Source organism: Camelus ferus, chromosome 15 (assembly GCF_009834535.1).
Source record: "Camelus ferus isolate YT-003-E chromosome 15, BCGSAC_Cfer_1.0, whole genome shotgun sequence".
Taxonomy (NCBI): domain Eukaryota; kingdom Metazoa; phylum Chordata; class Mammalia; order Artiodactyla; family Camelidae; genus Camelus; species Camelus ferus.
The window spans coordinates 20,040,018-20,057,193 of NC_045710.1; the positions used below are offsets into that span (position 1 = coordinate 20,040,018).

At 35.6% G+C, this 17,176-nt stretch overlaps 1 protein-coding gene and 3 non-coding genes across 4 annotated transcripts in view; all 4 read left to right on the top strand.

Annotated features, from left to right (window-relative positions):
• Positions 1-17,176, top strand: part of WDR43 (WD repeat domain 43) — a 42,107-nt gene that overhangs the window by 14,039 nt on the left and 10,892 nt on the right. The window contains exons 4-11 of the mRNA XM_032497280.1: positions 1,336-1,456; positions 2,171-2,310; positions 6,771-6,873; positions 7,411-7,475; positions 9,518-9,689; positions 11,249-11,335; positions 12,226-12,357; positions 13,732-13,863. Coding sequence (XP_032353171.1) covers positions 1,336-1,456; positions 2,171-2,310; positions 6,771-6,873; positions 7,411-7,475; positions 9,518-9,689; positions 11,249-11,335; positions 12,226-12,357; positions 13,732-13,863 — 952 coding nt within the window. The remainder of the gene's footprint in view (positions 1-1,335; positions 1,457-2,170; positions 2,311-6,770; positions 6,874-7,410; positions 7,476-9,517; positions 9,690-11,248; positions 11,336-12,225; positions 12,358-13,731; positions 13,864-17,176) is intronic.
• LOC116669102 lies at positions 1,822-1,906 on the top strand. The gene has a single exon (XR_004326487.1). It is a non-coding gene; the product is annotated as a small nucleolar RNA SNORD53/SNORD92 (small nucleolar RNA).
• LOC116669100 lies at positions 11,812-11,889 on the top strand. Its single transcript, XR_004326485.1, has one exon. It is a non-coding gene; the product is annotated as a small nucleolar RNA SNORD53/SNORD92 (small nucleolar RNA).
• LOC116669101 lies at positions 12,619-12,694 on the top strand. The gene has a single exon (XR_004326486.1). It is a non-coding gene; the product is annotated as a small nucleolar RNA SNORD53/SNORD92 (small nucleolar RNA).

Consider the following 17,176-nt stretch of genomic DNA (forward strand, 5'->3'; position numbering starts at 1 on the left):
GTAGTCTGAATATTCTTTGCCTGTATATTTTTGATATTTTTCTCCTAACCTTTTGCTTTTAATTTTATGACTTATTTTGTGGTACAGAAGTTTTATTTATTTAAATTTGATTTTTTTTGTTTGTTTGTTTGTTTGTGATTCCTTATTTGTAATTGCTTTGGAAGGTCTTTCCTAACCCCAGGATTATAAAAACATTTTCATATGTATTTATTTTTAATCAGTTAGTTTTGGTTTAATTTATTAAGCTTTGTATGTAGCATAAGATAGGAATCTAGTTTTGTTTTTCCGAATGAGTAATTTGACATATTCCAATGTGACTGGCAGAGCAGTATGTTCTCTTCTACTTTAAACCTTTTTTGGTAAGAAGATTGTTACTGTTTTGTGTTTGTTTGTTTGCTTAAATTTTTTTTAATGGAGGTACTGGAGATTGAACCCAGGACCTTGTGCTGCTAAGCATGTGCTCTACCACGGAGCTGTACCCTCCCCCTACTACTGTTATTTCTTGATTTTATAAGTGAATAGCCAAGCTCCTTGTTACTTATGAAAGCATTAATATATGCAACAGTCTGCAAAGACTCTTGTTGCTAATTTATTTGTGGCATTAGAAGGGGATCATTTATACCTATTTATTTTACCCTATCAGATGAAGGCATATCTCTTTGGATTTGGGGTAGAATTAATCTTTTTGTACTGTAGATTGAGAGATGATTTGTGTTGCTAAGTAAATTAAATTCTCAACCTTCCAGAGAATGCAGGAACCAAGGAGAGGAGAGGATGGGCTTGCAGAGATCCAGCCAGCATGGTAGTTTTTTGGGCATTAACAAAATCCACCTCACGGATCACAGGGTACACAACTGCCCATTTTACATTCTTACAAGTTTTTTTTTTTTTTTAAACTTTTAACTTTAACCATGGAGTACTGGGGATTGAACCTAGGACCTTGTGCATGCTAAGCATGCACTCAACCACTGAGCTATCCCCTCTACACACACTACACACACACACACACACTCACACACACTCACACTCACTCTCTCTCTCTCTCTCTCTCTCTCTCTCTCTCTCTCTCTCTCTCACTCACTCACTCACTCACTCACTCATAACTCTTAATCACTCATTTCCTGGTACCTCTTGAGAATCTCTGTCCTGTAGGGATGCATTATCTTGATGGTATGTCCAAAGTTGGTTACCTGACACAACATTTTAGAGAGTGCAGTTTTGCATAGAACCTTGGGTGATATTTTTAATGCCTAATTTGCTTTTTGTTATTTTTTTGCTCTAGGTAAACTTCTGTCCCCATTTATTGAGATGTTTTTGTTTCTCTTAACAATATAGCAAATGGAAAGGAGATAATAGCAGCGTCAGTTCCCTGTGTATCAGCCCAGATGGAAAGATGTTGCTTTCAGCTGGCCGAACAATCAAACTATGGGTTTTGGAGACCAAAGAAGTCTACAGGGTGAGTAAATCAAATTAGTTGTAAGCATAGCAGTCTTCTAGGTAAAGTATGGAGAAAGGCAGAAGTCTAAGCGATAGAATGTTGTTTTAAGAATACAGATTTGTTATTTTTAAGCATATGAAATGGTAGAATTAATAGATAAAACGTAGCCTCCAGATCTGTTAAATATGTTAGACCACGTCCATTTCACAAGCATTGGAAAAATGAACATGAATGGAATTTGAATTAAAAATCTTTTACTGTATTCAATAATTACAGTAATTTTTGACTTCTAGCTTGCTTCCAGCATTTGGTACACTTGTAGTATTTAACTATTGAGGTTGAGTGTTACATTTTGAGTGTACTCAAGGATTACCGAACTTTAGGTGCTGTGATGACACCTTAAAATTGTGGTTTCTACTCACTGAGAGTAACATGAGGACCTACTATTCCTTGGCTGTGTCTGAGCACCCAAGCACCCTTTTAGAAATGGATAGAATGAAGTGAATCTTTAATTCAAAAAAGGATAAAGTAAAGATTGTGGAGTAGGTCATGGGAATTAGAAGGGAAATCTTTAATGTTCAGTTTTTTCAGATGGAGTTTTTTTTAACTGAGGAATGCAGCACAAATAACCTTAGTCTGGAGCTCTGATTTCAGATATGTGTCATATATATAGTTACAGTTTGTTTCTGCTTTATATCCATCCTCTCCTAAATGAGATATAACTTTCTCTAGCACTTCACGGGACATGCGACGCCAGTTTCATCACTTATGTTCACTACTATCCGACCTCCTAATGAGAGCCAACCCTTTGATGGAATTACAGGTCTTTATTTCTTATCTGGAGCAGTACATGACCGGTTACTTAATGTCTGGTATGTAGTCTTGAATTTGGGAGGTAACATTGCTTTAAAAGATTCTGTCACAGCTTATATGGTTAATATAAATTATGGGTATGAAACTTGCTTATTTGTGTTTAATGTTAGATTTACATTGACTTGTAATGAATTGAGCCTGCCTGAAAACCAGATCTTTATGAGAAAAATTTAAGAGCATTACATAATAGAACTTCCTCCATGCTTATTTAGAAGTACAGTGGGCTGAATATTTTTGTGACTGGGCAATTAAAAAATAACCTTTTAAAGAAAAATTTTAGGAAAATCTCTGATTTTGTTGAAAGAAAGGACTACTGAGTTAGTGTAGTAATGTCTACTGATGGATGATTTACTGAGGACATTAAATTCCTAGACTGTCTGAGAATCCCAGTAACCTTTTTTTGCAGTAGTTGCTATCACTAATTCCCTTTGAAGCTACTTTTAAAAGTAAAAATTAATTTGGTATTCAACAGCCATCAAAAATTTTTTTTAATTTAAGAAATACAAGAAATTTCTCTGATTTTATAACATCATCTGATGGTGAAGTTAACTTTTTTACTTGACATTCATGAACAGAATAAGTAGAGGTTTAAAAAATAGAAGTAGTTTCTCATCTTAGTAATCAATTAGTTGAGCATGCTCTTGACCATGTAAAGTTTCTATAAATATATGCCATATAATACTCAGAACTGGGACTCATCAAATATGTATTTCTTAAAGTAGTTTTGTGGGGAAAGGTTCATGAGGACCTCTGTTCACCTCTGAACATCAACTTGCTTCCTAATTATGCCTGTCTTTAATTGTGTTGCTTTTCTCATCTGTGTCTAATTTTTGAGGCACGCCTGTTGGGATAATTTCTTTTAGTTCTAGAGGGTTTATCATTTACAGAAGAAATTACTAATGCCAGAAAAGTTAAAATCTGCCACCAGAATCTCTTGACATTACTAGGATTTTTGAATCTTAAATGCCTCACCTCTTTGGCTTCTGAGACTAGTGCTTTCCAAGTACAAAATTTCTTACGTAACAGAAAAGTTGATTTCTATTGTCTTAAGATCCTGAAAATATGTGTTTGCCTGGAGCTTCCTGGTAACAGAGGAGTAAACTATAAAAACAAACAAGTTAAAAATGCATATTGAAAGGCTGCCCCAAAAGGCCATTCTTGAAAACTTTGTGTTTTGGTAGGTAGAGCAAGCCCAAGTTTCCTTGGTAATTACTTTTGAAAGACATTTCTGAAAGAAAATAATTTTTGAAGGCTTCTTGCCACTGAATGAAGATTAAAATGAAAAAAAAAAAAGACTTTTGTATTACTACAAGGAGGCAGTACTATCTCCTATTGATGGGCTCAAATAGCAGTTTCTACTGTATATGGTGGTCTGATAGTGGTGATTTTGAATATGTACGTAGTATGAGTAACTTCATTTGAGAATGAATCTTGTTTTATTAAGAATTTATTGTGCGTGAATATTTAAAATTTATCCGACATCAAATCTTAATTTTCTTCTAGACACAAAAAACTGAAAGATTGTTTATTGGTAAATACATAAAATCTGACTAGTTGATTAAAAAGAAACTGATTTTGAATGATGTTTGTAAGTCATGCTTGTTACTCTGTTACTCGGTCTTTATTTTTTAAATTTGTGCCCAGATTTATTGAGCTTTACTGAGGTATAATTGATATATAATAAACTGTACATATTTGAAGTATATAATTTGATTGATAAGTTTTGACATACGTATACATGTGTGAAATTGTTATCACATCCAAGATACTGACCATGTGCATTGCTCACAAATGTTTCCTCATACCCCTTTGTAATCCCCCTCCCCACTCCAGTCTACAGGCTTGTTGACATGTCTGGGACATTATAGATAACACTGTTATGGACATTTGTGTACAAGTCTGTACAGACTTATGATTCATTTCTCTTGGGTAAATTACTTAGGAGTATAATGTCTGGATCATATGGTAGGTGTATATTTAACTTTTTAAGAAACTGCAAAATGTTCTTCAGAGTGGTTGTACCGTTTTATGTTTCCACCAGCTGTGTGTCAGAGTGCTAATTCCTTTACATCGTCACTAACACTTGATATGGTCTTTTAATTTTAGCCATTTTAATAAGTGTGTAATGGTATCTTAGTGTGGTTTTAATCTGAATTTTCCTAATGGCTGTTGATGTTAAGAGTCTTTTGTATACTTATTTGCTATCTGGATGTGCTTGACAAAGTGTCTGTTCAAATATTTTGGCCTTTTCTCTGCTGGGTTGTTTTCTTAGAGTTTTGAGAGTTCTGTGTATATTCTGAATATAAACTGATTATTAGGTAGATGCTTTGCAGATATTTTCTCCTAATCTGTGGCTTGTCTTTTTAATTTTGATGAAGTCCAGATTACGGAAGTCTTTGCTTCCAAGGTCACAGAATTTTTCTCCTGAAAGTTTCTTAGTTTTAAGTCTTAACATTTATTTGGTTCTGTAATCTGTTTTGATTTTTTTTTTTTTCAATATTTGTGTATATGGTACGAGGGATGTATTGAGGTTCATGGTTTTGCATTTTGGATATCCAGTGGTCCCAGTACCATTTGTTGAAAAGAGGATCTCCAGTGAATTGGTTTTGCATATATATACATCCAAGCAATTCTTTTTTTTTTCTTTCCATTTTTCAGTTTTACTAGGTAGAATTGTTACAGTTTGACTGCACATATACAATGTATTGCATGTAAATACATATACACAATATACTGCACATATTTTTAAAATTTACATATATGTACTGTTCATTGTTTCTAAGAATGTATAGAGCTTTAGCTTTTTAAACTTACATAGTTATCAAAGGAATAAAGCCAATCACGAAATAAGAATTAATTCAAAAAGATACATACACCCTGCTATTAACAGCAACATTATTTATAATTGCCAAGATATGGAAGCATCTTAAGTGCACATCAATAGATGAGTGGATAAAGAAGATGCAGCATATATATGGAATGGAATACAACTCACCCGTAAGAAAGAAGGATATTTTGCCATTTGCAGCCCTTCATTCACTTTTTTCCACTTCAAGACTCAGAATTTTATAACTGGCATTAACATTTCCATTGCATCAAAAAGAACAGAATACCTACACGTAAACTTAACCAAGGAGGTTACTTGTACTCTGAAAACTGTAAAACTTTTTTGAAGGAAATTGAAGATGATACAAAGAAATGGAAAGATACCTTGTGCTCTTGGATTGGAAGAATCAATATTATCTAAATGGCTGTACTACCCAAAGCAACCTACAGATCCAATGCAACCTCTGTCTGAGTACTCACAACATTTTTCACAGAACTAGAACAAACTTGTTATTGGCTGTAGTCATATTGTGTGAGGGCCTCATGAGCTCTGATTCAGCAGCACTGAGCTATTTATTATTCCTTGGGGAAACACCAGGGGTTGGTTTTTGCAGGCCTCTCAAAAGTGTTACATTTTTGTCATCTCATTTGTGCATAACCTTGTTTTATGTGTGTTTCTGTTTAAAGATACCTTATTTTATTTGTATACATACACACATATATAGCTGATTAGCTTAGATCAGAACAGAGTTTATTGAACTTGGATATCTTCTCCGTAAGGCATATCACAGCCTTTTCACTCTTAGGGACACTAGACCATACTTGGGGGCCATTTTAAACAGTGAAATCGCCAATTGCTTTTCTAAAAGTAGAAAAGCAAAAAAATGTGGTACTAAATAGACAGTGAAAAGTGCTTAGAATAAAAACTGAAATAAGAAGGCAGAGCATAGCCTTGCCTAATAACCTCATGAGTGTTGGGCAGCTCATACTCTTTGCTCCTCTGTGTATGCCCGTTAAAGGTCATGAATCACCCACAAGTATTGATTTCGGGGTTTACAAATAAACTTCAGCAAATAATTCTCAAATAAGGAATCAACGAATAATCATTTGTTGGGATCATTTATCTGTCTGTCTATACTTATCTGTTTCTGGACTCTATTTCTCAATATTGCTGTGATGTTAATTCTCCTCAAATTAATCTATAGATTCAGTGCGAACCCAGTGAAAATCTCAGCAATCTGATTTTACAATTTCACGTGGAAATGCAAAGCACATAGAATAGCCAAAACAACTTTGAAAAAGAAGGGAAAGTTGAAAGACTCACCTGGAGACTTGCAAAACTACAGTGATCAAGACAGTGTGGCATTTCCATCAAGATAGCCAGATAGATTAATGGAAAAGGACGTTGCTCATTGTTTAAATCTGCCCCAAATGCATTAAAGCTCTCTCACCATGCAACCATGTTACATGGTTAGTGACACAAATGCTTCCCTTGTTTTGATTTTTAGTCACCTTATTTAGCTTTCAAAAGATGAAAAAGCTATAAGAGAACCTATTGCTGTGACTCCTTTGTGGTGTCTCTCCCACCCCCTTTTCAATATCTTAATATCTAATCATTGATTTTGTTATCTAGGCAGGTCCGGTCAGAAAACAAAGAAAAGAACGCAGTGATGTCTTTTACAGTGACAGATGAACCTATTTATATTGACTTGACTTTGTCAGAAAACAAAGAAGAGGTAAGTGGTTTGATTTTTTTTTTTTTTTTGAGAATTTGTTTTTGGACTTCACAAATACTATTTTATCAGGGTTTTAATGATTTGATGATTCACGGGAGAGAGAGGAAAAAAACAAAATATTACAAAAGTCTTAGCTTATTCAGACTAACCATGAGAGACTGGTGCATGCTTATGAGGGGAGGGGACAGTGCTCAGTGGCGTTTCCAGCAACCCTGACGGCTCTGACGGTCAGGGCCCGCCGGTCCTTGTCGTCTGCCAGTGCCCTCGGTAGTGACTTTGCTTCTCTGACTTCCAGGCTGCATTCTTGACTGTGCTGTCGTCTTGGCCTAACTTTTGTTTATAAACTTGACAACAATAGCTTGAATTGTTATTTTGATAGCTGTGATTATTTTTAAATTCAAGAGTTACACATCCTTGCCGTTTTAATTTTTCTCTTGTTATCTAAAGGGTAGGGAGGGGAGTTGAATTTTCATAAGTAATTATTAGAGTAGACTGAAGTATATTACCCATTAGAATAATGTTACATTTTCCTTTTAGCCTGTCAAATTAGCTGTTGTTTGCAGAGATGGTCAAGTTCATCTTTTTGAACATGTATTAAATGGGTAAGTAAGAAGTTTCTCAATTCAGAGATTTATTTTCCTTCCCTGACTTATTACTTCTTTATACTCCCACCTCAATATTCTTTGCTTTATGTTACTTTTCAGTTAGATTGTTCTGAAAGCCTTCTTAATTCTTTATTCATGACTATATATATTCCCAGTGAGAACTCGGGTTTTTGGAGTCATGGATCATTTCTTCATATTTATGGTTAGGAGAGTGGCTTTTTATGATGCATGCTTAGTAACATTTGGTAGTTCTAACATAAATTTTAACAGAATTTGGTTCATTAGGGAAGCTTTGCTTGTGAACTTTGGTGAAGCCTTGACTTCTAACTTTGACAGTGCTTTCCCTCACGGGACCTTTGTGGATCAGTGAAGCGTGGCACTGCTGGTGTTTCGATGGACAGAGGGGTGTGTTGTTGATGCGACGTGTAATAGTCATAGACCAGGGATCTGTAGATTATGGCCTGCAGGCCAAATCCAATAGAGATCATAGGTGGCCTCCAAAAAATGAAAATATTACCATCTGGCCCTTTCCATAAAGTTTGCCAATTCTTGCCATATGTTATAAACAGTCTGAAACTCAGTCATGTACATGATTATGTTAAACTTTAAAACGGTATCAAACTTTTTATTGTCATTTGGTACCCTTCCTTTTACAATTTTATTATAGAAATTTATTTAAATACAAACTACTTATGAAAGCAGTATACACTTATTTTAAAACATTCAGGATGCCTAGATAATTGATTATAAAATCCAAATCTCCCTCCATTGAGTTCCACTCCCTAGAGGTAACTGTTAATATTTTGGTATGTAGCACTCAAGACATTTATTTACATAGTCATATGTGTACATGGAATGTATAATTAAGGGCTGGGAAGTCGTAAGCCATGGTGAAGACTTGGGCATTTCTCCTTGGGTAATAGTAAGCTGGTGAAGGATTTTAAACTGAGGATTGATGGGGTTTGACCGAGGTTTTAAGACATTATATTCTAAGTCATTCTGTCTGATGTGAAGAGAATAGACTGTAGAAGGGTAAAGACCAAAGCAGAGGCCAGAAATCCTGGATAGAGATGGTTGTGGCGTCAGGAAACTAGGAGTGAGCTGGAAAGATAGTGGGGTGCTTACAATAGGGATTATGGAGGGCGCGTACTTACTGGTGATAAGATGTCCATGGTGTGAGGAGTGTGGCGGAGATACAGTGAAGGACAAGGTTGTTGGAGGTACAAGATTAAGGAACTGAGAGGACAGGCTGTCAGAAGGATCATCAGCCAGCATGTGTGCTGGATATGCAAATCACTAAGAAAGGAATTCCTCAGCAGAAGTGTTGGACAGAATGACAGTGAGCCACTAACATCTTTAAGAAATGTGAGGAAGTGACCCAAAGGTCTTTGAATGATGACAGGAGGGGAGCATAGCTGGTATCTGGGGACAGCAATTCCAAAGGTTTTAGAGATGGTGGAGGGAGAGTCTGCTTGTCTTGAAGTGTCAGTGAAGAACAAGGAGAGCACTTAAATCATGTCCAGGGGCCCTGACGCTGAGGGTGTCAGGAGAGCTACTGAGATGAGCAACCTGGAGCAAGGAGGTGGGGAGAGCCCTAAGAGAGGAAGCTGAGAATCTTATTTTGTCTATATTCTGCTGGTAATGTTGCTCCTGGAACTGTTGCAGAGGTCATGGGGAGGCTTTGGGGGTTGGAAGCGATTAGAGGTGGGGCTGATGAGAGCAGGGCATGGACAGCCATTTTGGGGCTGAAGCTCCAGATGATGAGAGAGCACTTGGGAGCTTGGGGCCTCTTGTGGGGGTTGACAAAGTGGGATAGAAGGGCGGTGGGCCTCAAGGCAGCTTTTAGTGGTGAGGTCTTGAGATTGGCAAGGTGAGGGTAGATGAAGTTTTGACAGGGATCTAGTGCTCTGGGGACCCTGGTCACTCTTGGTGGTGTGGAGGCCAGAGGAAGGTCACACTTCATGACTTGGTGCCAACTTCAGAGAATTAGTATGAAATGTTATTTCACATTTTCTAATCTAATTTTTTTCCTTTTCTAGATACTGTAAAAAGCCTTTGACTTCAAACTGCACAATTCAGATAGCAACACCAGGGAAAGGCAAGAAGTCAACACCAAAACCCATCCCTATTCTAGCAGCTGGGTTTTGCTCAGACAAAATGTCACTGTTGCTTGTGTATGGCAGTTGGTTTCAGCCCACCATTGAGCGAGTGGTACGTAGATGCTACTCTGCAGTAAAGCAGTACAGCATCAACATGTCTCTGAAAGAAAATGATTTTAAAATGACATTGATCTGCTTATTGGAATACGTAAAAAGATGTCATGTGTTTCCCCCTAACTGAAGAACCTTTCATCGGGTGGTTTGTTTTAACTAGTGAGAACTCTGTGTACAGTTGGTCATTGAACAACACGGGTTTGAGCTGTGTGGGTCCATTTACACCTGGATTTTTTTCTTAGTAAATACTACAGTACTCCACCATTCGAGGTTTTGAATCCACGGATGTGGAACTGTGGATACATAGGAACTGTGGGTGTGGGGTGCTGATTGTAAGTTATATATGGATTTTTCCACTGCACGGAGGGTTGGTGCTCCAACCCCTGTGTTGTTCAAGGGTCAACTGTATAATTTTACTTAACCCAGTATATCCAAAATATCACTTTAATGCTTAGTCAGTATAAAACATTATTTGAGATATTTTACCCCCCTCCTCCTTTATTTGGTATTAAAGTCTTTGAAACATGGTGTATATTTTTTACTTACAAGCACATCTCACTTTGGACTAGCCACATTTCAAGTGCTCAGTAGGCACAGGTATGGGTGAATTTTGCCCAATAACTCAAAAGGGAAATCTTAATAATTTAAGAGCCCTTGGTAATAGCACCTGTTGAATTTTCTAAATGGAAATGTAATGGGGTGGGGTAGTGATTTAGGTTTTTTGATTATAGAGGTTTCTTTGGAGACTTTTGGTGAGTGATTATGAGCATGTGAATAGGTGAGACTATGAGAGGAATATTACATGCCCAAGCAAGCTCTTGTTGAGTCTATTTAAAAATACTTACAACTTTAAAAAAAATTTAATACATGGATATGGTTTAATAAAAAAGAGACAAGTCTTCAGCTGTAAACTTAAGTCTCCTTACCGTGTGTGGCTCTCTTAACCCCGCTCTCCAGATGCAGCCATAGTTTCCTGTTCGCTTTGTGTCCTTCCAGATATTGGTTATGAGGGTATAGAGAATTACCTGTAACTTTAAAGCTTTATTCGTACATATGTACTTGGCTGCATCTCACTTTCCCCCTGTTTAATACTGTATCGGGGCATAGAGATCCACCTCACAGCGTTTTGTTAGTCAGCAGTGCTGTCTTTGACTAGCTTGTGGAAGGGATAGCAGTAGGAGATTTTAAGGTAGGACCAGTCTTTTTTAGCATGGATGATTCTGTAGGATGGTGACAAACTAATAATGTTTTCTTTAAAATCTTAAATTTTAATGCATGTGTGAAAATTTCATGCAGTTCATAGCTGAAGAAAGTAAACATAATACCTAGTGTATTCAGAGTTTACCCGTTTTCCTCAGATGCTGTCCATCTAAATGGTCATCAGTCTGAGTGATCCACAGTTTTCTGTGAAAGCTTTGTATACTTCTTTGTATTTTTTTAAAAAGGCACAAGTCAACATTTGTTTTTCATTTATTCTCACTCCCAGTTGCTTTATTTGACACTCTTTGTCTTTTTTCCCCTTCCGTCCTCTGTCCCCCTTTAAAATTCTATTCCCAGGCTTTAAATTCCAAAGAACCTCATATGTGTTTAGTAAGAGATATTTCAAACTGCTGGGCCCCCAAAGTAGAAACAGCTATAACAAAGGTGAGTGCATTACATATGGGAAGTTAAGAAAAAAGAGATTAGAGTGAATTGACTTGTGTAATATTATGTTTAGACTTTTAATATCTTCTTTATGATCTTGTTTTAACAAATTTTGTCAGATTAAGTTTTAGATATCAAGACTGTAAAACTGTATTGATTTCTGTGCTCTGGATTTGTTGAGTGAATGAGTGAATACCTTGGATTTATTTAATTCCTCCTCCACCCCTGCATGATCACTGTCAAATTTAGCTGAAATTATTTTATCATTTTCTGTACTAAAGGGAGCATAACTTTGTTGAGAGAATGGTGTATTTCAGAGTGGAATAAAACTTAAATCCATGATGGGGCTGGTGTTACATACGACATACAAGACCATTATTGTGATGCTTTATTTTGAATATAAGGTGAATATAATGTGGCATCTACATATAAACATCATATGTTTGGCGGTCTAATGAGAAAATAAAAGCCAAGACATGCTATGATGACATCCATATGGTTTCGCTTCTGGCTGAGTTTCAGAGATGACACCTTTCTCTTGGCTGTCTGAGCATTTCTGGCAAAGATTAGTTACTGGAGGTAGTCGTAAAATGTAAGCTTCACTCTTTAACATTAAGTCATTGTGTCATTGTGTCATCTGTAGATTTTGTTTTTCTTGGTTTTTACTTTTATGTGGTATTGAAAGCTTTAAAACCACGAACATTTAGATGATAATTAAATGTCAAACATTCATTTAAAACTTATCTTTAATTCATATCATATTAAATTAGTTAAATTAAGTTTTTCAGTAGAAAAACCTTTTAAAAGCTTAGTTTTCTCAGTGGGGATGAATCTTGCAAGGACTAAGACATAATTTTCTTTGTCACACCCCTGCTATTCCTGTTTAACAGGTGAGAACACCATTGATAAATTCTGAAGCAAAAGTTCTGGTGCCTGGGATACCTGGACATCACGCAGCTATCAAGCCTGCTCCTCCACAGACTGGGCAAGTAGAGAGCAAGAGGAAATTAGGGGAAAATGAGGTAATATAATCATCCTGACCATTTTTGAGTTTGAAATTTAAGATTACTTGGGAAATTCTAACAAATATATTGGATAGAGCCAAGGTTGAAACTTCAGAAACTTACTGAGATTGTTGCTGGAATCTGAAATTCCAGATTGTAAAACTTAGTAAGACTTGGTCGTCCACCATTAATGGAGAAGACAGAACTCCCATTAGCTAACAGAGGGTGCCGTTTCTTAATCGTTGGCTGGATAGCATAGTTGTAGATTAAGCCAGGACTTGGCTGTGATGATTCTCATTGGGTTTCGCATGTTGCTGAGTTCCGATGATGCCTCTTCTCTTGGCTGTCTAAGCAGTCCTGGCTGGTTTAGTGCTAGTCTGTCTTTTAAAAGTGATTGTCATTATAACTTCTTAAAGTGCTTATAAATTTTCTTTTTTTTTTCCTCAACTCTTAAAACCCCCTTGTGGTTACTTGTCTATGAAAAGTCCTTTTTTTCATCTTCCATTCACATGTCATTCTTGTCTAAATAACTCTAGAATTTTAACTGTTTTATCAGTAGAGAAAGAATGTTATGTTTTTTTACTTGATTTTAAATATCTTATGTTATTGGCTTGGGGATAACATTGCTGTTCATAAAAATTATTTGACAGTAACATGATACCTGTATTTAAAAGTAAAGTACCAACTTTCCTTAGATTGGCCTAGATCCAGCCTTTTAATTTCCTCCTACCTTTTTAATGTGTTTTATGAAACATAAGTTAGCCCAAATAGGAGGCTTTACCAAAGCATATCTGTTTGCTTTGGAAGTAGTAGAACATTTATATTTTGATTTATCAAGGGGCTTGCAGAACGTGGCTGTTAAGATTTGCTTTCATAAGCGATCAGTTATATGCAATTGAGTTTTTATATAGCAAATAAAGAAAAAACTAGAAAGACATCTTATAAGTTTGGGAGGGAACATAACTGTCTTTATGCTCTTTTGATAATATTTGTTCTCAAAAGAAGTTGATGGCAACGATAATTACAGAAGGGGAAGCTTTTGTGACAGTAGGTCATTTCTTGTGCTTTAGTAATCAGGTGCCAGATCCTTGGCCTTTTTTGAATCTTCATATAGAGGGGTTTTTATGAATTGCATTTTCAAATCGTGGTTTTCAGTTGGTTTTTTCACTAGAATCTGGAAACTTGGATTGCAGACACTGCACTTGTCTCTAACAAGTGGCTTTAAGGTGATGAGATTCTACTGGAATGAGAAAGAGCATGTTTGTGTATTTCAGAGATGAGGGTAAATCAAGTAGTGCTTTTTGTCTCCTGAGGCAGAAGCACAAAGTGTTTGACCAAACTGCTTTTAGGCCTTGTCTGGTGTAACATTAACAGATCATTTCTGTTGTGTAGGTTAGCATTGAAGAACGCCTGGGAGCACTGGATATAGATACAAAAAAAGAAAAGGACGAACTTCCACAGACGAATAGCTTTCCAGTTCTCCTCACACAGGGCTTAGAAAGTAATGATTTTGAAATACTAAATGTAAGTATTATAGCAATTTTTAAATGAATAAAGATGGTTAATTTTTCTTAGAAAGAGGTTGACACAGCACATTCACAGAGTGAATAGTCATAATTATGTAGCTGTCTTGAATTTAATATTTTGTGAGTTTAGTCAAACATATATCACTTGGTGGCACTATACAGACAGTCACCAACCTACAAAGGGATTGTATTGAATTATTTGAACCTGGAATGCATTTTCTCATAGAAATATTGTTGTGAATTGTTACTAGGTTCTTAGGCTTTAGTTCACAAAAGCCTTTTATAAACATTGTGTAGCTGAATTATAATACTCAGCATTCTAGATCACAATTTATATTTTTTTCTGTAGGAAAATGCGTTCCTGAGTTTTTACTCTGGATTCCAGAAACTTATTTCCCCCCCTGGCCGTGAGAGGGGGCGGTAAGGTGGAACCTTGGCAATGGATAGGAGGTTTGGGGGAAAATTCAAGAGGGTTGGGGGTTATGTTGTGAACTGTTCAGAGGTAAAAGCACTAGAAACTTTGTATAAAGGAAAGCACGTATGATTTCTGTGTAAGTTGGTGACTGCTTGTATGACATTAATTTGGTCTTCTTAAAGAATTTGAAAGTGATCTTTAGAGAAAATTTAAGTATAAAATAATTGAACTTAAGCAATACCTGATAAGATTAAAGCAGTTTACATTTGTTAAGTGCATTTATTCTAGTGACTCTTGGTGATATTATGGTGCCACTTAGCATAGATGTGTCTTTAATATGCGACCTATGAATAGTCTCTCTCTGATTTATATTTTGATCTCAGTGGGAATATCTTACATATTTATGTGTAAGGTGATTTGCAAAATAGGAGGAGGTAAACCAGGTATATTAAAAAAACTAAAATTTTAAAATAGTTTGTTGGGTGTACATATTTTAGGAGGTTGATTTTAGTTTAACATGGCACAGAAACCTAGGTGAGGATTTGGTGAGGAATAAGTTATACAAGACAATTGGCAGTGTTGTTAATAACTTACCTGCTGTCATTGCCTACTTAACTGTGCTTTGAAACCTTCCTCAGTACTAGTGCAAGTGAATCAGTTATCTTTTTTTTTTTTTTAAGAAACATTTCAAAATACCTTGGGCCACCATGAACCCATCACCCAGTTTCAAAAATTATCGACACTAGCCAGTCTGTTACTGTTTTATCTGTTTGCCCTCATCCCTCCCCGGGTTATAGTGAAGCAAATTTGAGACATACTGTTTATTTCATCCATAAATATATCCCTGTTCAACTTTGACAATAACAATTCCTTTAAAAAATATAACCATAATCTGTTACCACACCTAAAAAAGTGAACAGTAATTCCTTAAAATCATCAACTGTTCAGTTAGTATTTACCTTTCACTGATTGTCTCATAAACTTTTTTTTTTCATTTTTGCTTTTTAAAAAACAAGGTATCAACAAAGTCCACACTGTACTTGGTAGATATGCCTTTTTTGTCTTTTGCAGTTTAGTTTTTGGAGAAGCTAGGCTATTTGCCCTAAAGAGATTTCACATTCCAGATTTTGCCTCTTGCAAAAATTCATTTTATTGGGTCTCTTTACCTAACAAATGGTATCATTTAACATGTTCCTTGTCCATCGTATTTCTTGTACGTTGGTAGTTGAATCTAGAAGCTTGAAGAAATTCAGATTAGAATCTTTTGGCACTTCCGCTACAAAAATGTGTACTTTCATTAGGTGTTATAGAGTTGTTGGGAAGGTAAATGAAATGATGTTTGTGAAAACACTTCTTAAATTCTAAAGGATTGTACATGTAAGACTTTTTCATTATTAAGGATTTTGAGGTGATACATTTTATTGTTTAAGTAGAAGTAAATAACCTTTAAAAAAGAAAGTTAAAGTGTGGGAATATTCCCATACTGTATTACCGGAGAGATTATGCATTTACGCATTCTAAAAAGAAAGAGGCAAGTAAAACAAAACAAGTATTTTTTCCCTTAGAGTGTTCCCATTTCCCAAAGGTACCTTATGAGGATATGTGAAATATAGTAGGAGGGCATTACAAAAAGAAATGAAAGAAGTGAGCATTGTGGCCCCTAAGAGTACAACATGGGACAAGAAGTGAGTTTTCTACCACAGAAAACTTGGCTTTAAAATTTATGGCTTTAGGTAGGTGGAAATTTGACCTAAAAAAATAGTCTATAGCTTATGCAAAAAAGAGATGCTTAGTCATTTATGTAATTCATGGCACCCATAGGTGATAGATATTGTTAAATATTTTTAAAAATTGATTTAAATTAAATATTTGTTAAAAGTTTTATTTACAGTAGTACCAAAAAATACCTAGGATAAATCGACAAAAGATGCCTCCGCCTGTACATTGAAAAATTACAAAAATTGAGAGAAATTAATCAAGACCTAAGAAATGGAGAAATAAACCATGTTCATGGATTGGAAGATTCAATGTTGTTAAGATGAGGAATTCCCCCCAGGTTAATCTATATATTCAATACATTCCTAATTAAATTCCAGCAGCTACCTTTTAGAAATTTAAAGGACATGAGTAACCAAAGTAATTATAAAATAGAGAGGAAAATTGGAGAACTTATCCTACCTGATTTCAAGATAAAGCTGTAGTTATCAAGATAGTTTGATATTTGGTGAAAACATAAATGTAGATTAAGGAACCAAAATAGAGAGTCCAGAAATAGATCACACACAGGTTGTTTTCAGTTAAGTTACTACTAAGTTGAGTTAATTGAGTAAAATCTTTCCATTTTCAGCAAGTGCAATTTAACCAATTGAATATCCGTATGGAAAGAAATGGATCTCAGCTCTTTCCTGAAACCTTACACAAAGTCAACACAAAATAGATCACAGGCGTAAATGTAAAACCAAGCCTACAAAACTTCTAGAATAAGAAAATAGGAGAAAATCTATGCACACTTGAGTGGAGGAAGACTTCTAGATTCATCACAAAAAGCCTGAAACACTTAAGGAAAAATTAGTCATTTGGATTTAATAAAAATGAGAAACCTTTCTTTTGAAGTGACTCTGTTAAGAGAATGAAAAGGCAGACCACAGGCTAGGAAAAAATATTCACAACACATATATCAGACAGAGGATTTATATCCAGAATATATAAAGAACTCAGATGAAAAACAGTTGTAAAGGTGTGAACAGATATTTCACAAAACAATTCCAGTGGTCAATAAGTCATGTAAAGGTATGATACATCATGAATCATCACAAATGCAAGTTAAGACCACAATGAGTTAACACTACATACCCATTATAGATTGATTAAAACTTAAAAGACAGTGCCGTCTGTT